Raw genomic sequence first — 20930 nt, 5'->3', positions numbered from 1 at the left:
TCCCCGACCGTGTGTACAAGGGCTAACACAGGAATCGTCTACAGGAATCATGTGGCCTCCATTTCCGGTAGTGGAGCTCGAGCTGCAGAGATTCCCAATAAAGTTTAATAAAAAAAAAAAAGAAGTGGATTGGAGGCCACGTGCTTCCTGTCATCAGTGGAGCTCTACTCTGCAGCCAGGCCTCTCTCGACGGGTCGCCTGATCTGATGAAACAGATCAGAGATCTCCGGAGTCGACGCGCTCACACTTTCCGCCGCCAGAGGGCGCCGATCACACAGCCCACTCTTCCCTGTACAGGAAGTCTCTATCGCTATCCGGTCACATGATCCCAGCTTTCATCGGCGAGTGAGCGCGTTCGCAGCTGCTGTTGTTATCTGAGAGCGCGTGCACGGGAGAGGGCCGGAGGCTGTGAGCGAAGAAAGGCGGCTGTACTGTCACCCGGGAGGAGGAAGGAGACACAGCGGGGTACTGGAGATCATCCTGCGGGGGTGTGAGGGAGAAAGCAGAGGGGTATCCTGCGGTGGGGGACAGAGTGGGTATCCTGCGGTGTCACGAGGGGGGGGGGGGTGCAGAAGGGGTATCCTGTGGGGGGGGGGGGTGGGAGAGAACAGAAGAACAGAGGGGTATTCTGCGGTGTTGCTGGGGGCGTGGGGGAGGGGGGAGAGAGAACAGAGGGGTATCTTGCGGCAGAGGGGGTATCGGGGGAGGGGGTTTGAGGGAGAGAGCAGAGCGGGTATCCTGTGGGGGGGGGGGGGAGAACAGAGGGGTATCCTGCAGCAGAGGGGGTATCGGGGGGGGGGGGGGGCGGTGAGGGAGAGCATAGGAATAGGGTCTAGGGCTGACTTAGTCCCATACGCTCACAGGTGGCGCTCTAGTCTAGTAGACTCTGGTAACACACAGCTTTGGCATACACATGATGCAGTGTGACTGCGCCACACACACACAATGGGCACGCCATACAAGTGTGTCAGCTCTGGGGCCCAGTGCTACATTGGTGTACATGGACTGACACGTGTTTTCTTGCTCGTAGTGTAATGGAGGCTCACGAAGAAGCTGTGTCTGAGGCTCCCCAGGAGACGATGGAGGTCAATCCAGAATATCTGAAACAGCTGAGAGATCTGGATATTCCAGAAGAAGAGGCGAAGAAGGTAACGTCTCACATCGCTGAATTTCATCTTCCTGGGGAGAGAGGGTTAGGGCCTGAACAAGCTTAGATACAAAATACTTGTCAGACTCAGAGACCAAAAAATAGGAATAGAGCAGCTATACAGTTGAAGGGTCTTTGAGCTGAATTGCAGCAAACTGTGTCTGTAGACTGCTGTCTCCTATAGCAACTGATCTGGTAACTTCAGTACAGATCACAACTCTCAGTATTAGGGATGCACCGAAATTTCGGCCGCCGAAACACAACGGCCGAAAATGCCCTTTTCGGCAAATTGCCAAAAGGAAAAAACGGCCGATGATTGAGCCGAAAATGGGGCGGAGCCAATGTCCGCGCTGCTATCAATCTATCCTTTTAGGACCCGAAAACACCGGCTGGAGCGGGTGTGCTCGTCCCGGCACAGAAACGATCGGGCTCAGGTAAGTAAAATGGGGGCTCTGGGGGGCTGGTGCATCACAGGAGGTAAAATCCAAAAAATCTATCTTTTTTTTTTTTTTTCAACTGATTTTTATCCACCCTGGCATGCATGGCCTGGGCATGGAGTGTTTTACTTATTGTTTTCCTTTGAAACAATTGTACCTGCTAATTCCAGGTCTTTCTGATGCACTCCACAAGTGGCCCTTGGGTCTTGGACAACTTTTTTTTCACTCCTCTGTCAGAAATCTTGCGAGGAGCACCTGGTCGTGGCCGAGTTATAGTGAAATGATGTTCTCTCCACTTCCAGATTATGGCCACAAAGGTGCTCACTGGCACATTCAGAAGTTTAGAAATTCTTATATAACCAATGCCAGCAGTATGCTTTGCAGCAATAAGGTTGCAAAGGTCTTGAGGGAGCTCTTTGCTTTTACCCATCATGAGATGTTTCTTCTGTGACACCTTGGTAATGAGACACCTTTTTACAGGCCATCAGTTAAGACTGAACCAGCTGATATTTGCACTGATAAGGGGCAGGATTGCTTTCTAATTACTGATAGATTTCAGCTGGTGTGTTGGCTTTCCATGCCTTTTTGCACCTCCTTTTCTTCGTGTTCAATACTTTTTTCCATGTGTCATTCCATTTTATTACACTGAACTTATTTGTTTTGGTGTCTTTGTATGTATGGATTGTTACTGACGTGGTGATTATTTCATGTCAATAGTACCTTTAGAAATATATTTACCTAGAAAAATGGTGACGTGTCCAATACTTATCTTACCCGCTATATATGCATCCCTGTGTAAACAGCTTACCATGCTGAGAGTGTGCTGCTCCTTGCCAATGGGGATCGGTAGGCTCCTGATGCATACTTGCGATTGGGAGCTTTCCGATCATGTGACAGCCATTCACAGCGGTCACATGGCCCAAATGCCCGCTTCTGCCTCCCGGCTTTTAGAACTCTTTAAAGGGCTGGGAGCAAGTCAGCGGGAAGAGGTTAAGAAATGGATTTTGGGGAGGAGGTGTGTTTCCATGCATGTTTCCCACACCTCATGGGAACACGCTGTCCTCGCTAGATGCGCGTAGGTGCCATTAATTGTTGTTGCCACCCCAAACGCATCTAGTAAACGCGGCATGTTTGCAGCCACCAAACCCGAATGGTACCACAGTATCATGTAGTTTGGTGTGGCATGATTTGTAAAAGTAACATCTGCACTACTTTTTGCTTGTTCCTGTGCATTTGGCAGCCAGTTGAAATGAATGGGCTGTCAAAACGGACAAACACACCAGAATCTAGTGTGAACCAGCCCTGAAGGTGATATTCCTCATATCGCAGACCTTACATAATCCTATTTGCAGGTCATCAGTTTGAAGGAAAGCACAAATAATGGCCCTAGAACGGAGGACAGCAACCTGTAGATCGTGGTGCTGACCCACCATTCCAGAGCATCAAACAAAGTGCTTTGCAGAGGGACTACTTGTAAAGTTGGAGCACTACTTGTAAAGTTGGAGCTGTAGTAGGGAGCAAGAGCCGCATAAGCCGATGCCTTCGCTGTAGTGCTGGCTACTGTCCTCATGCGGAGTTATACCAACTGCCTTCCACCTCTTCTCCCGGCTAGCGGTCTCCAGAGTGGTGCCAGCAGCAGGAAAGAAGAGATCTTCAGGCCAGTGTGAAGCAACACATTGGGCATAACAGTATAGGGCTGCTTTCACAGTGATGTGCTGCAGTTTACCCACACCGCAGGTGCAGTGTACCTGCAGCTTTCCTGCTGGTTTGCTGCACTTAGCCATAGACTTCAATTATATCCTGTGAGTGTTAAAGGCCCCCCCCCCCCTCTAACTTTTACGTGTGAATGATCCTTAAAGGTGCCACTGTTCATTCACAAGTACAGCTGGCACTGCTGCTCCTCTGAAAAGCGATCAGAGTGTGTCTGACAGGTGCTGAGGAGGTGTTTGCGACATGGTAGCACAGCAATTAGATCTCCACCTCTTTAAGGTTGCTTACCCCTGCCCTAGAATGATCTCACTCTCTGACATGCTCAGTTATACCTAGCGTATGTTGCACCATCAACATTTTTACATATGTATGCTTATGGTTAGTTATGTGCATGCCAGGCTCCATGACGGCGCAAGTGCTCTCACTTGCAGACACCCAAACCTGTGTGCTGAGTGTTCCTGTGTCTGGGGACCTTCATGGGGTGTAGAGTGGTCACTTAAGTGCAAATGCATTTTTCATGCCAGCAGTTGGGAATAAATGGTAAATTTGCTAGGATATGGTGGCTTCACCTAATGCGGTCTACCTAAAAGCAGAATGGATCCTCTGTTGCTTCTCTGTCTAGCATGTGCTTGCCGGAACTGCAACAGATTTAGCCATCCAAGGTGGTTGGGCATGTGGTAAAGCCTAAGATGAGTCACAAATAAAATAAAAAAATGTAAAAAAAACAGTATTTGGGTCAGTAGGATGTGTACTTTGTGCTGCTGGCTCCTCTGTTATCTGAAATCTTTCTATTCATCCTTACCACTTCTCCCACAGCCTTCATCTTCTGGGTTAAGAGGTGTTATAGGCTGTCATCAAGAGTGCCCAACTATGCTCGCCCTTTCCGCCCAGCTCCTCTGTTCATAGAAGCTATACTGTATCCTCTGAGTGAAGCACGGCCTATGAATGGAGGGGGCATACCTTATAGTCCTCTGCCCATCCTCCATTTATAGATCAATTTTTATTCATAGAAGCTATAGTACGGCTTATATGATAGAGGAGCTGAGCAGAAAAGGCAGGCATATGCAGCAGCTTTGAGTACCTGTTACAGCTCTGTCAGCTCTATTAACCCCTAGTGCATTGGAAAATAAAAACGTTTAACCCAAAAAAATAAAACCAGATCCTGTTTCTTTAAAGCATGTTATACAGCACAGTGCTTGTGCTTTAATTTAAAAAAAAAAAAAAAAAGCATATTTCTATCTGTTTTAACAGTGTCGTCCAGCGATCACATGACTCCAGGCTCTTTTCTGCTCTCATCCCCTCCTCCCTGGCTGATGTCAGCAGGACAGTCTCAGCCCTGCCCACTGTAGTTATCAGACGGGGAGAGCTGAGAGCCTGGAGTCGTGTGATTACTGAAAGACGCTGTTAAAACGGTTAGAAATCTTTTTTTAAAAGCACAGGTACTAGAATGCAGCTTTTTATCTGACAGAGGGGAGGGGATGGGATGATATAAAGATGAGATAGTGGCTTAACAACATCTTTAAGGCAGCAGGGATAGAGGAGGGAATGATGGAGGAAGATAATAGTGGAACCCACAGCACAAAGGGACACATCCTCCTGACTAAGGAGGACTAAGTCTTGTCCCATGTGATGATTTTTTTTTTTGTTTTTCATTTAATTTGTGACTGAATCTAGGCTTTAAATGTATCTCTTCTGTGCAGAGGCTTGAGTAAGGCAGGCCATAGATGGTGCAAATTTCTTTCCTGCAACCACCGGTTGTGGGAAAGAAATTTGCACAATTTCCCCAACGCAGACAGTGCTTAAAGGGGAATCCCTCCTGCCGAGACGTATATTTCCAATGAGGGAAGATGGAGATATTACTAGCAGCTGCTAGCGATGATTGCATGGAAAATCCAGCAGACTGGTTGTACCCAACTTGATACATTCAGCCTGCCCATACATGGTTTGAATCTCGGACGGTTTTTGCTGAACTGGCCAAAATTGGAACAATCTATGGCCGGCATTAAAAATTCAGTGACAAGATCCAGTATCTACCCTCGTGGGTAGCCATTTTAAACAAGCAAGGGAGTCTCGCTACTCCAGATGATTTATTTTTTATTTTTTTTGTAATGTGAAGTGAGAGCCCTTTGTAAAAAAAAAAAAAAAAAAAACTACTTGTATGTAGTTAGAATTGGAAGTATACACAGAATCCCAAGCTGACATAGGAAAGTGTTGTGACAGTAATTTCACTAGCATTCATCCAGAAGTATCTTCTGAGTGTCCTGATCTTCTGTTTGTTGTGTTACTTCTCTGGATAAACAGTAATTGTTGGATCTTATTTTTTAGGCTCTTATTCTGACCGGAAACATCTCTGCCGAGGAAGCTGCTATGTTTTACTTTGAAAGCTTAGAAAACCACAATCTGGTAATTTTTAAATTCACTTTTTTATTTTATTTTTTTTCTCTTTCCCTCTAAAATAAAAAAAGTGAGAATACTTGTGAAAACTGTTGTAGAAATAAGTAAGATGGTTTTATAAACCGACCAGCCGTAGTCCAACTATAGACAGAAAATAGTTGATAATAGGAATAGATCTTCCTGACCTAGTGTCAGCAGCCCAATCTGCAGCAACATGGAAGATGCAGATTATGTCTGAAACCGAATAAAAGCTGAACAATTATTGCACATATGGCACAAGTAGTTGGAGCATTTGTACTGTGGAAGCTGTGCCTAAAAATAAAACAAGCAAAGGACTAGTGATCAGTATATTTGTTATCTACTTAAATGCTGGAAAACTTTACCTCCTCCATGACCAGGCCATTTCTGGCTATTTAGCACTGTGCTCCTTTTAACTGGTGATTGCAACTCTCTGTATCCAGATAACATTTTCTATAACAAAGTTTGAGAGCTGGATATAACATTTTCCGACAACATGATCCGATCAGACTTTGTCCGATCATTTGTAGAGAATTCCGATAAAAGTGCCACGCATGCTCAGATCAAATTACGAGACCAAAGCTATTGGCTACTAGCCTGAGCATAGTCCCGTCGTAATGAACGAACGCCATCACGTTCCAAACTATCAGATTTTCCAACAACTTTGTCCGACCGTGTATATGCAACACAAGTTTCGGACAAAATCTGTTGGAAAAAATCCAATGAATTTTGTGGTCGGAATGTCCGACCGTGTGTACAAGGGCTTAGACTGATGTCAGATGGGTGACTCTGCTTCTGGTCGTAGTAGCAGAATGGCAAGAGCCTGCCTGTTTGTCTCTATGAAATCTTTCCTTTGCTAGCATAGACAGCGAGATTTTGCTCCTATGCTAGCAATTGAGGTTCGGTAGTGGTCAGATCAGTGGTTCCATAGGCAGCCTCTTAGCGGCAGAGACACCATCTGACATCATCCTTAAACTTCTGTCTAATTTATAATAGTGACTTTTCATTCTGTACACAGTTTGTGTGTAGAACAGTGGTGTAGTGGTTAGCACTGGTTCAAATCCCGACCACGACACCATCTGCCTGGAGTTTGCATGTTCTCCCTGTGCCTGCGTGGGTTTCCTCCCGCACTCCAAAAACATGCTGGTTGGATAATTAGGTCCTGCCGAAAAAAATTGGTGTTTGTAAGCGCGTCAGGACCCCATGTAGCAAAGGACCGCACTATAACGCTGATGGATATCGGCGGCCAAAAGCGCCCTGAGGCAATTCAGTTCGCACGGGTAGCGCTATACAAGTCACTCATTCATTCATTGGGGGACACAGACCCTTTTGAATAATCTTTGCTCCTCAAAGAATGGAGACTATGCAAAAGGAAGCATTGCTTCACCCTTTCTGGCAGATGTCTGTTAAGTGCTTGAGGTAAAATCTAAGGCAGCCCCTGCTATGTACTTCGGTTTACAGCGGTGTGCTTTATGAAATGCATTAAGTTATAATGTAGCTATTTGCGCTGAGGAATCAATATGTCTCTTCCAAAACTGGTACTAAAGTGTGTATATATATATATATATATATATCAGAAAGAAGAGGTCAGTGCAGTGGTCTTGGCTAGTAGCCACAGGGAAGTAAAAGGTAAAATTCAAATATGTTTACTTGTATCATCACTATTCTTACATATTTTATTTTCAGTATGCAGATGAAGATGAAATGTTTTACAAAATGGTCTTTGTGGTGAACATGGAGCTCCCTATGGGGGTAGGGAAGGTAGGTTTCTTTTCTTGATGTACTAAAAAAAAAAAAACACACCACCATTAGGTTACACCTTGTCTTTTCTTACATTAGAACAAGGGATTGAGGATAAAAATGTGAAATGAATGAGCATACTGAAGAGCTTGTATATACAAGCATTTAAAAAAAAAAAATAATAAAAAGTATGGATTTGACAGCATAGGGGGAAATTTAAAGGGGGCCTCCTGAGCTTAACAAGTCTGCTGGAATCATTTTCTATTATCACAGAATATACAGCAGTGTTATTCAAAAAGCTCATTACAAAGCAGTTTCCAAGCTCCAGTCATTGACTTCCTGCCATAGAATCGGCCTACTGGAGAAAGCTGATCTTCAGTCTCCTAAGGTACCGTTAAAATTACTACATGTTAACAGACTTGACATTTTGTGGTAACCACGCTGAGAATGGGCTTTAAAGCAAGCAGCTGGGCCTCCACTTTTGTAGTTTGTCACAAGGGAAGAGGCTTCAGCAGGGCCTGATTTGTGTTGGAGGCTAATGCGTGACCCATTCAGGGCAGCAAACCTCTGTTAGTTGTCTTGCCAGTGCTGCCCTGACACTCTTGGCTCCACCACTGTTGGGGCACTACGATTCCTAGTTTTGTCTAGTTTCACATGCTAGGGGGAAGGTGATACCAGTTCATGTGACGGTGCTTGGGCCTAGCAATTGGCTGCTAAGCCTGAGCACTATCATGGCGAGGTGGTCACATGCTTTAGCAAATCCATGCCAGGTGTGCGATCCACCTACTGCGATACCAAGGTGAGGGTACTAGCACAGCTCGTCTCTGGATACACAACAAAAAAAAAAGTCTGGAATTCGCTGCACTTCTTCCACCTTTTTATTGTATCATCCTATGATACAGACCATGTGGGATTCAGTAAACATTAACGCATTTCGCGATAGTCAGCACTTACTCATAACCGGTTATGAATAAGCGTTAACTGTAGCGAGAAATGTGTTTTATTATACCCAACACTGATATTTTTTTCCTGGATTAACATGCTTCCCCCTTACCTCTACAGTTGCAGTCTCCTCACCGACTGCAACAGGAGAAGTGAGGGAGCACTGGCAAGGTTGGTATCGTAGTTTGAGCAAAGTAACAGTTTCTTCAAAGCAGCCAAGAAATGCACGGGCACCAGGATTTGCATGACTGTCATCCCTGAACCATCATCTCCATCCAGGAAGTAGGTTTTGACCCTGGATGTTGGCTGACTCAGGGCGGCACAAACCTTCCAAGATTGTCTGGTGTAACCCTGATGTTGTGAAAACGTTGCCCATCAAATCTATACCTGTGGAAGAATTGATCTTTTCTATTGTCTGTGCTTCTCAACTCCATTCCTCAGCAATCATCCCTCAATGTCTAAGGGCTAGGTTCACACTGCAGATGGATGCGGCTGACATTGGAGGGTCTGGTGCATTCATGTTTTGTTTCGCGGATGAATCTGGCCTGAATTTTTGTCTAAATTCAGACCTGAAATGGAGCCAAAGATGCACAGGACTTCTGTGTAATTCGCTCTGCAGCCAGTCCGGAGATGTGTGAACCTTCCCCCATAGAGAGCACATTTTTCTTGGGAGGTTGCATGTGATCGGCACAGGGCCAATCAGCACAGTCCAGCCAGAGGGTCAGGGGTGTCCTGCAGCCTCATAGGACTGTCAAAGTAGAATGAAAACTCCTCCTACAAGCTTTAACCAGACACTGATAGAAATTACAAGACTACTATATACTGCTGATGAGAAAAGGTATTTAGCAGTTTATATTTACTAAAATAATTGCATTTCAATGTTCTGTGTACTGTGGGAGACCAGATATAGTAAATGCAGGGTCCTGGGTTTACTAACACTTTTAGGTATACTGGTCTTTGCCAGCAAATCTATACCTGTATATCTTTCATGTAGTGATAATCACTTTAGTAGTTCACTTTAGCAGCCACTGACTCCAAGCAATAAAAACAGTGGGGATTTGCTAAAATCTGGTCCAGCTGTGCATGCTATCAAATCGGCTTCTAACTTCAGCTTGTTAAATAAAGCTGTGACAATAGAACCTGAGAGCTGATTGGCTTCTATGACAAGGTACATCATATTGTGCACTCTCCAGTTTTAGTATCCCCCAGTGTGTAGCAGATGCTTTGACACATGTGGGTCTGGTTTGCTGTGCGGTGATGGATGTTTTGATACCTTGTATCTAGGATTTTACACGTGGCTCAGAGTGCAGGAATTGTTCACCTCCATTTCATCCACCGCCACATCTGATAGATGCAGCTGTCCTTTTCTTCAAAGAAAGTTGCCTCTGGGCAGACACTGATAAATGAGGGATATAGGTTCTGTTGCACGTGAGCTGTACAGATCTTTTGATCGTGTAGAATTAAGTCTTTCTGTGGTTTAATCCAGACTCTCTCTCATAGGTTGCAGCACAGGTTGGGCATGCAGCAATCGGCTTATATCAACTTCTCTTAAAGGATTCTAAGACCAAGGAGATGGCTGATAAATGGGATGTGTTTGGGTAAGTCTGAATAATTAATTAAGAGGTTAAAGTGTTTGTATACCCGCTGGCGCGTTTGTTTGTTTTTTTTTTTTTTTTTTTTTAATACCCCTGTAAGGCAAAAGGCATAATGTGCTAGTATGCACAAGAGATGACATGGTGGCTTGGTGTGTCTTCCGGGTATCGCGGCTCCAGCACTGTGAGTGGCTGGAGCCGCGATGTCACTCTCGCGTATGCGGGCAGGAGACTTCTTTCCAGCAAAGTCTGGCAGCTGCTCTCTGTGGGGTCACTCGAGGAGGAGGAGCCAAGAGCACCGCTGGGGGACCCCAGAAAAGGAGGATCTGGGCCGCTCTGTGAAAAACCCTTGCACAGGGCAGGTAAGTATAACATGATTTCGTTTTTTAACCTTTTACAATCACTTTAAACCAGATGCCACATCTTGATAGATATTCCACTAACGCTACTTATGTGTGTAGGGTATAGTGGCTTAGGTGAAATCAAAACTTCTTTGCATTTCCCTTCCCCATATGGTGTGATGGCATATTACCTCTTTGTGGCTACTGAGCTGATGTTATGCATCCACATCACATGTACCCAGCATGAACCTCTGCAGCAATACCTCCTAGTAGACTGGCGGTTTTCTTTTTATTAAGGATACAAAGTACAGTGAACCATATGAAATATTAACAAGAAATACATCCCCTCAGATACAACTGAGGTAGTTCCATAATGTAAATGCATACATACACCCAAGGAAATACTAGATACGTTTGTAACAGGCATATCCAGGTCTTTAGTATAACTGTTGTTATAATGCTGCCAATTGCCATTGCAGGTTTTGAAATTGAACCAGTTATATGAAACGATTAGTGTTTAACGTGAACTCCAGGCAGCTAAATGCATATACAGTATGGGAGTTGTGTACCTGCAGAAGGATTTGCTTCTGGCCATACATTCCTGATATTTACACTGCTCTACCACACTACCCTGTCAGGCAGGCGATGAGACCACTTTTTCTCTGCTACAGTAAAGGCCAAGTCCACCTTTTTTGTAAATAAATAAATGCACCATGTTTGCAGGAAAAAAAAATGCACTCAAGCCAGCAACACATTACAGCCACAAGCACTGAATTGCATGTTAAATGTGCAGACTTTCGCCAGCTCTATGTCAATATCGATGTACAGACGTTCAGTTGAAGTGCTGGATCCAATGATCGCTACACTTGTGTTCTATTGAGAACTACAAGTCTGTCTGACCCTAGTTTATTCAAATCACAAATCTATATGACTGAACAACGCCCTGCACAGCTGCTTCAATTTCTAATTTCTCAGCTGCTGCAGTGAAAAAGAACCCGTATACTGCCAGAGGGGGTTTTGTTATGGGCCTGCTTGACAAGTTGCACCTTACACCCTAAATATGGGTGTCACATGGTCTTAAAGGTGGAGTTGGCCTTTAAGTAAAACATAGAAGTCTGCCTCTCCTTCACTGTCCAGTCACAGGCTGGGGGAGGGACAAGAGGAGGATGAGCTCATCTACCACTCTACTCGGCATGTGCCTTGTTGGCATGCTGCTGTGTAACTGATTGGCACCTTGTGCTGCTTCTCTCTTGCAGTCTGTACAGGAACTGCAAAAGGATGATACCAAGACAACTTCCGATACTTGTTTTGCTTGCAATAAAAATAAACCTCTTAATTTTTAAATCACAGCTCAATAATTTGTCTTTTAGAACTCTGCCTGGAGTTCAGCTTTAAAGTGGTTGTAAAGGTACAAGGCTTCCTGAGCCCCATCGTGATCCAGTGATGTACACACTAGCCTCGCCCCTCCGGGGACTCTCCCTTCTTTTTGCTGAGACAGCAGCAGGAGCCATTGACTCACAGCTGGTAAGGAGAGAAGGGGCAGGGCCAAGCCACAGCAGCTTGGGAGCACACCTGCTTGGGTGCCCCCATAGCAAGCTGTTTGCTCTGGGGGCACTTGGCTGGAGGAAGGGACCAGGAACGCCGGCATAGTACCCGAGAAGAGAAAGATCTGGGCTGCTCTGCAAAACCACTACACAGAACAGGTAAGTAAAACGTGTGGGTTTTTTAAATTTTTTTTATTTTTTACTTGCATTTAATATCACTTTAAGTGACACTTTTTATTATTTTTTTTATTGCTGAGGTTAAGCAACATGGTTTACATATAGATAACACTCTCTTGACATGCACAGATTTGGCTGTTTAAAGGGGAAATTACTGTAAAAGGAGAGAACTGAATTCAATTTGCACTTTAATGTATAGGGAGAACAAAAGGTTGTTTGTTTTTGTTGATTATGCATTTTGATTTTTCTACAGGGGTAAGAAGGTTGTCCTTCAAGGTGCAAGTGCAGCTCACCTAATGCAGCTACAGGCTCTGGCAATAAGTTTGGATCTTCCAACTTACTTGGTGCAGGATGCTGGTAGGACTCAGGTACAAGAGTGCATTGGCAAACCTAATATAGAAAACTGTATAAACATCATCATAGTTATGACTATGGAAACCTTAAGCCTAGGCTTCACACTATAGCGATGCAGGAACCAGCATGATTACAGCGCTGATTCCCACATCGCATCTATCCCACAGGCAGTTCACACTGGCCTCTGCGAACCGCTGCGGGTGTCAGTACAATGTTAATGACACCCCCCAGGCTGGATCGCAGTGGGAACTATGAACTTGCACAGGAATCAGATCGCATGGGTGAGAACACCCATGTGATCAGATTCCAGTGCCGGAAAAAAATGTTCTTGCGAATTCAATGCCTGTTCAGTCATACAACTGTGGCTGAACTCACATTGCACAGACCTTGCATGCGATCGGCAGTGCGGGTGCGAATCACAAGCAATGTCTGTGTTCGCACAAGTGTGAACCCAGGCTTTATGATGAATTTTGATATTTAGACGTTAACCCTGCTGAAACACATGTTGGCAGAATTTTTATCAAAATTGGCCCAGGTGTAACATACATATTTTATGCTTATTTCAAACGTTTGACGTTTAGACACATTCAGACAGATTTCTTTGACACATTTGTGTGTCTATTCCAGGCACTCCCTAGACCAGTTTTAGCTTGTGCATCCATTGGACAAGCCTTATCATTTGCAGATATTTGTCATTCCTACTACCTACATACGAATGTTACTGAGATATGTGATTTTGCAAACACCGTTTGCATTTTGTACTGTGGCAGATGCAAGGATTTTCCCTGCATCCATCACCCACAACATTTTGTTTTTGGATAGAATGTATAATTCCTTGTTCCCTGAATTTGTTCAAAGGATACATTCAGCCTTTTCGAACATGTTACATGCTCTAGCTCTTGCCGCCAGTCCCCCCCCCCCTGATTTTCCCCCCTGCAATTGCACCCCTGACCATGGTCATAGATGCAGGAAAAAATAATGCACTTTTTTTTTTTTTTTTCCTGACAAAATTAGGGATGCAGCGATACGGTATCAATGCCAATATCAAGTATTTTCAGGAGTACTCGTTCTCTTGAAAAATGGTCCCAAAATCGATACTTTGCTATGCAATTTGCATCTATACAAAATGAATGGCCTCAAATTGCACTGCAACAAAAATCGCATGTGATTTGAACAAGAATGGGGTGCGATTCCTGTCCAATGCATGTGATTTTTTTTTCCCCCCACTGTTCCTGTGTGCATGAGTGAACCCAGTATAGAAAGGGAAGCACTATCTAGTGGGCAGTTTATTAAAAAACGTTCTGACAAAAAAGGGTTAAAATTTTGCACTTATCCTTCCCCCTTGGTGGAGTCGAATTGGTAAAATTTGGATATTTAAATTAAATTAAAAAATAAACATAAGAAAATCTGCAACTCAAAAAGGTGCAAACCTCTGACACAGACATAAATATTTAACAAAAAGGGTGCGCTAATCCATAACCTCGCAGTGCAAAAATTGGGGCATATAACTTCGCCAAGTCTGAGGCAGTGAGCGTGGGGATACCGGCGGCGCAGCTTAACCACCTCCAAGCTAGCTTTGCCCTGAAGTGGACGAACAAGGCTCTGAAGTACCTCGGTACGTATATCCCACATACACACTCGAAACTGTACGAGTATAACTTCCCTCCACTACTCTTGGAAATAAAAACACTTTTGTCCCAATGGCAATCGGGCATGCACTCCTGGATGGGACGTTGTAACATCTTAAAGATGTCTGTCCTCCCGAAAAACCTCTACCTGATGCAGGCCCTACCTATACATATACCTTCCGCCTTCTTTAAAAGGGTTCGATCCGCATTCATGGAATTCGTATGGGCGAAAAAAAAAGACCTAGACTCGCTAACAAACTCTTGGTGCTCCCCAAATTACGTGGCGGCTTAGCCCTACCAAATATTCAAGCCTACTATCAGGCTGTTCATCTAGGGAGACTCATAAATTGGTGCCGCCATCAGGATACCAAGCTGTGGGCCCAGCTGGAACAGGCACAAAGTGTGATTCCACTCCGGAGGGTGCCATGGTGCTACTCGGCTTTGCCGGGTGCGATCAAACGTCACCCACTGATTGGTAACTCGGTGAAGGTCTGCGCTCGGATAGTTTCGCAAACGTCCCTCTCCTCCCCGAACTTGCCCCTGTACCCCTTCATAGGCAACCGCTTATTTACTCCAGGTCTTTATGATGGGAGTCTTCGAAACCTGGGGGAGGCGGGACTACATCAAGCATCCCACTTTAGTTGAGGGGGCGCTGGAAAATGACGGCGGATTTCCTAGATCCTGCGGGCCCGTTCCGACTAGACTTTCTGAGGACGCTCCAACTCACACATTTCCTCTCTACGATCCCACCCCCCAAGGAAGACGCTCACATCCCTGGAGGTGCTCTGCACTGACGCGGGTGTCCTGTCACACACACTTTCACTGACTTATAATCTTCTAAATTCTCCCTCAGCAGACTTTATTCCCCTGGGACTACTTAAATGGGAGAAAGAGTTGGATTGCCAATTCAACAACACCAAGAGACAGCATATACTCAGATTTGCCCACAAATCTTCGATCTGTGCCAAGAAACAAACTACAAAATTATCTCACGTTGGTATAGGACCCCTTCGTTACTCCACCAGCTCTACCCGAATACATCAGACCTGTGTTGGCGATGCCTCGCAGACAAAGGGACCATGCTGCATATCTTTTGGCCATGCCCGAAACTTACACACTTTTGGAAAGTGGTGCGGGAGCCAATTCAACAATTCACGGCCCAGCCTCTCACAGACGACCCAGCTCTTTATCTCTTGCATGCCTCCGACGTACCCGACAAGAAATACCAGAAATCGGTAATCCGCCACCTACTTGATGCGGCTAAGGCCTGCATACCACTCAATTGGAAATCATCCCTCCTGCCGACCATTGACCTCTGGCTTCGTAAAGTGGAGGACATTAGGAAAATGGAGGATCTTATCCTCACAGCGCAAAATAAAGAGGAGATTTTCACTAAAACCTGGCAAGGCTGGACTGCGTTCATATACTCGGCTGAGGGCCAGGCCCTGAGACGGGTGGACACAAGATGGGTGATACCGTATGCAGCATCCAGGATACGTTGAGCCTGGGGGCCATAGAGATGGGCCCCGCATCTGTAATTCAGAATGGTCATATGCGCACTCCATGACTGGGTAGCACAACTTGCTTCCCCCCTTCTTACATTCCCTCCCCCCTTTATACCCCATACTTGATTTACCCCCCTTTCTTCTCTTCACCCCTCTTTTCTTCTTTCTCCATTGCTTCACCTACCCCCCCTGTACACTGGAAGTGGTATCAATAGGGATACCTAGATAGTTAAAAAGAAACTGGGAAGTGAAACCACAAGATGATGTGAAGTCCCAACTCCACATACTGCTGTTTATTCTTCTTGGCGATAATGCTAGCAGGGTATTGATGTTGTATTTCATGTACTGCCTCGCTATCTGTAAACTATGTGGAAAGTTTGTATTCTGTTGGTCTGTGTGGACCCATTTCCTGATATAAATAAATAAAAATTGGGGCATATAATCCTTTTTATCAAAATATAAGCGTAATGATTGCTAAAATATATAGTGACTAGTAGCCAAATCTAACAAATATGATTCAGTTCAGTAAATATGTGAAATAAGTGTCCAACTGGAAGACCCTTATAAGAAAGGGAATTAAGTGAACCAAGTACGAAGAAACCTTCAGTGTTGTTCAAAACACACATAGCATAAAACATGAATATCCCATCACCACAGTTTCGCTTCTTACCAGACGGTGATCGAGTGCTGGATAATAATCCCAACAAACTCCCAACAGGCTGGGCTGTAGCAGCAGCTCCAATTTGTCAATAAACACAGGAACCTCTGTATCAATGGAAGGGCTGATATCCAATCTGAAAGCTGAAGGATAAATCCCAGAGCATATACGAGAAAAAGGAATACTAGTGCAGTATGTTCCAACAAGGGGTTTATTAAAATGGCACACTAAACACTTACGTCAAGGCAACCAGATATCGGCAAAAAGATGCACACAAAAAAGGGTGACTGTTTGCACCAGCCTGCTCAAACGGATAGACGTCTCACAATGGACTCCACCTGACGTGTTTCTCGGTAATAGGCTTCAGCTGGGAAAGGAGACGGTTTCCTTTCCCAGCTGAAGCCCATTACTGAGGCTAGGAAATAATGAGGCCAGTGACGTTCGAACAGGGCAGGATAATTAGCCTGGTACAGGGAATCCTAAGATGGGGTAAGGTGAGTACTGACTAGGTATGGAAAGGAGGGTGGCCATGAGAAAGTATAGAGTTGGTTCAAATGCCATGAAGCTGGTTCGGGGGGAAAGCAAAAGTTTCAGAGCTTTGATCTTGTTCTTGATGCGGAGATGTGAGAGCTAAAGTCGGAAAGATGAGCGAAGAGACTCGGCAAGGAAACATGAGATGAAGAGAAATAAAGATATCAGTGAGCAATATAACTTTACTCTCCCGCAATCTCAAGACCTCTGATGCAAGGTTGGATCTTTATAGCTGCCACTAAAGGCTCATTAACACTTGCTTCGACTTCAACGCATATTAAAGTGCCTATCTCTTCAACATGCTTTTTTTGATGCTTCATGATGCTTTTTTGAAGCTTGGCAGATGCTCTGTATGTGTTGATATCTCATACCTGCAATACCTCCAAAACAAAGCTGAAAGCTGAATAAAAGCCCTTCAAAAGCTGCAGGTGCTGAAAAGAGAGCTTTGCCATAGACTTCTATGGAGGCTTTGAAGACTCTTTGAAGCACCACGAAAGCAACATGAGGTATCCTTTTTGAAGCAAATACAATGTGAACAGGACTCAAAGCTAACTATTTTATTTAGTGACAGGCATTTGATTGCCATTCAGTGTTTTTAAAAAAAAAAAATGCATGTCCTATGCCACATTTTTTGAAGCCAGCGTAAAGGAGCCCTAAAGGCTCTAGTGTTAAAATGAATAAGAGGGAAGACTAGGCATCCCTGCCTGGTGCCCCTATGGATGAGAAAGGGGTTGGAGGTCTAGCCAGCTTATTTAAAGAGGGTGTCCACCTAAAAAAAAAAAAAAAAAAACTTAAAAGCCAGCAGCTACAAATACTGCAGCTGCTGACTTTTAATAAATGGACCCTTGCCTGTCCCAGGGTCCAGCGATGTCGGAAGCCGAGCAATCTCTTGGCTGCTGCCATTCTCATTGAGGTAATTGGGAAGTGAAGCGTTGCGGCTTCACTTCCCGGTTCCCTAGTATGCATGCGCGAGTCGCGCTGCGTGTCGCAAGTGGTCCCCGCTATCTCCTGGGACCTGTGTGTTTCCCAGGAGACAGCGGGGGGCTGCGGGAAGTGGCGTGACTCCCGTGGTAGACTATTCCCGGAAGTGGGTGCAGATACCTGTATTATACAGGTATCTGCACCCCCCCCTTCCCCCTGAAAGGTGCCAATTGTGGCACCGGAGGGGGGTACGGAATCAAATGAGTGGACGTTCCACTTTTCAGTGGAACTTGGCTGTAAGGAAGCCAGATGGGCATAAAGAGCAGGGATCCAGGAAAGAAACTCATCCTTAAACCCCTACCGCTGAAGGGCAAATAAAAATATATAGTGTGTGTGTGTGTATGTATATATGTATGTGTGTATATGTGTGTGTGTGTGTGTGTGTGTGTGTATATATATATATATATTAGTGTGTGTATATTCCTATATCTGTATAAAATACAATTGATAGGAAATGGTATAGAAAGAGTTGTGGCTGTCCAGAGTTAAAAGCATGGTGGGATGGGATTAGAGCGAATCTTAGCTATATGTATGAGCCGCACTGCCTGTATAGAGGTGTATGTGTGTTGTTGTTGTTTTTTTACTTTACAAACACATGGAGGTGACTGTGTCTCCCCACTAACACTTTTTATGGGTCTGTTCCCTTTCAGATTGCAGCTGGCTCACACACCGTCCTCGGCATCATGGGTGAAGAAGAGAATGTGAATAAAGTATCTGGCAAATTGAAATTGCTGAACTGAAGGCTATCAACGTAAGCAGGAGAAATCCATGTGCTGGCATTAGAGGGAAGGCCATCACGATGTTCTCAGAAACTTCCTTCTTAGCGCAAAGAAGCGGGAGATAGCGTCAGGACCAGTCTTGTTCCAGCAGGCGATGTTTTACCTACACCACCTCCTTGCACAATGGAAATGTAGCGGCGATGGGAGTAGATGCATGAACCTGCCAATAAGAACTAGTGGAAGAGCGCAGCGGTCAGTGTTAGTATTTATCGGAAACAGCAAGCCTCATTCGTCAAAGCATCTAAAGATAGAGCTGTTTATGTTGACCCTGTAGAATAGGATCCAATCAAAATATCCATTTCATCCTTTTCCTTTTTTTTTTTTTTTTTTTTTTTTTTCACAGATCAGCAGTTTTGTTACCCTGGTGAATTGTAGTTTTGCTTATGCAGCACAACTGTCTAGATCAGGAATATGGTTTGCCATTACAATGGAAGACTGCAAATCAGTTCACCCATCTTTGTTCTCTGGTTTACGTTTTAAACTGGTCAGGGGTAACCTAGACCGCTTTCATTTCCCGCATGTTAATATATTTTTAGACATCTGTGAGTGTCTTTAAAGCTTTTGGCTTGTGTTTTTAAAACAAAGCTGTCTTATAGTGGACACTAGTCTTTACGGACCAGTAAACTAGAATACAAGGAGCTTTATGGGAAATAAAACTGCTAATATTCTTCACAAACATTCGTGGAAAAGTTCCCAACATTGCATGAATTTATTTTGTGCTGATAGTATGTTTGCTATGTTGAACCTAGTATTCCGTTACCAGCCAACCATAGGCTAAAACAGAATTATAATATATCTAAAGCTAAAACAGTTTTCCATTTCAGATAGAGTAAGGAATGGTTAACCCCCCCCCCCCCCACCCCACCCCAAAGGTTTTAAAGGGATACCATCAAGTTAGTTTAAACATTGCAAAGAATCATGGATTACAGTGAGTGAGAAAACAAACCTATCCCAAAAAGTAGATGATTATCAGTGTATCTAAACTTGACAGCAGAGTGAAAAGTAGTAATTGGCATAAGACTGTAAATATACCACATACAAATTTTATTTCAAAGTTACATTAAAATAGCAAATCAAAGTACACATATAAATATATAAATAAAAAATGTGTAAATAGGATTGCAACCAATCAGGCGTTCCTATATGTCATTGATGTTGGTCTATGTGTTTTTCCGGCTCTCCTGCTTCTTCAGGACCAACAAGCATTATTTAACAGATAAAAAAGTTGCACAATATCTAGCTGAATCGGTTCTAAAAGGAAAAGGTGAAATATATACATTAGCCTGGGCACCCTGGTTGAAAAAGGCTGATATAGACCAACTGTGCTCGGGCAAGGGACAGCCAATCATAGGGGAGCTGGAGAAGGTATGAGAAGCGATCTAGGTGGAGAGCTGTATATGGTTGCGGGACACGCTCCCAGCTCATGCGGGAGGATGATTACTATTCTGTCAGTCACGGTAGAGGAGGTGTGGTGACACAAACTTTTGGGATGTGGTGGGGGTTTTTTTTTTTTTTCAATGTAGGAAAAAGATGAGGATTTTAAATGACTGGTTGCTCCTTGATTGGCCAGACTAGAGACAGATTTTACAGTGTGAAGTAGACTGGTCAGTTTACTTGATTATTCTGGTTTACAACCACTTTAATCCACCTGCCAACTTGTTATCAATTTGCAGTAATTTGGAGCAGTTTTTAGGTATTTTTTCACAGCACCCCTTGAACTCCGGAGGCACCTCCAGTTTAAAAAAAAAAAATTGCTTTTAAGCCACAGGGTACAAAGTACGCATAGGGAAGGGTCCTAGCTCGATAGGTGGTAGAAACAGGGTGGCATTGGTTAGGGCTAAACTAGCTACATTTTACCATTTTACAGATGAAAACTGTTTTTTTTTTTTTTTTTTTTTTTTTTTTTTTAAAACCACTTGCTGACTGCCCGGCAGCAGCTGTGTGCTGGATCGTGCGTGTGTGTATACATGATCCTGTACTTCCATCTTCAGGGGGTGCATGTGCTCTGCCAGCTGGCCGCTTCTGTGATTTCAAAGCAGGAGCCAATCTGCCGGTGCCAAGCACTTTGTCCGCCAGCACCCGCCAATTGTCAGGCAGAGACTCAGAACGAAGCTCTGCCTATGTAAAGAAGGCAGAATTCCGTTCTGAGCTGGGGGAACGGATGGATTCTGTTTCCCCGCAATGCAAGAACTAAAATCTATCTCTTCCCCTAGTAAAAGCACCTTGCACCGTTTACACAAAAACACTGGTTGGACACACATTTAACCCTTTGATCGCTCCCGGATATGTAATCCCTTCCCAGCCAGTGTCATTAGTACAGTGACTGTGCACATTTTCAGCACTGATCACTGTTGGTGTCACTGGTTCCCACAAAGTGTCAGATTTGCCTCCGCAATATCGCAGTCCCACTATAAGTTGCTCATCGCTGCCATTACTAGTATAAAAATTCCAG

The 20930-nt window shown here is 44.4% G+C and overlaps 1 protein-coding gene across 1 annotated transcript; it reads left to right on the top strand.

Moving 5' to 3' along the window:
* The first annotated feature begins 302 nt into the window (after positions 1-302).
* On the top strand, positions 303-19156 carry LOC143927629 (putative peptidyl-tRNA hydrolase 2). The gene is made up of 7 exons (XM_077451808.1): positions 303-465; positions 1031-1148; positions 5620-5697; positions 7393-7467; positions 9889-9986; positions 12296-12410; positions 18350-19156. Exons 2-7 carry the CDS (start codon positions 1035-1037, stop codon positions 18437-18439), a joined length of 570 nt encoding a protein of 189 aa, XP_077307934.1. The 5' UTR covers positions 303-465; positions 1031-1034; the 3' UTR covers positions 18440-19156.
* Positions 19157-20930: the final 1774 nt, after the last annotated feature.

The sequence above is a fragment of the Lithobates pipiens genome, unplaced genomic scaffold (genome assembly GCF_037356315.1).
Source record: "Lithobates pipiens isolate NorthernLeopardFrog02 unplaced genomic scaffold, aLitPip1_a1.2 Scaffold_23, whole genome shotgun sequence".
Classification (NCBI taxonomy): Eukaryota; Metazoa; Chordata; class Amphibia; order Anura; family Ranidae; genus Lithobates; species Lithobates pipiens.
This window is presented reverse-complemented; position numbering and strand designations above follow the sequence as displayed.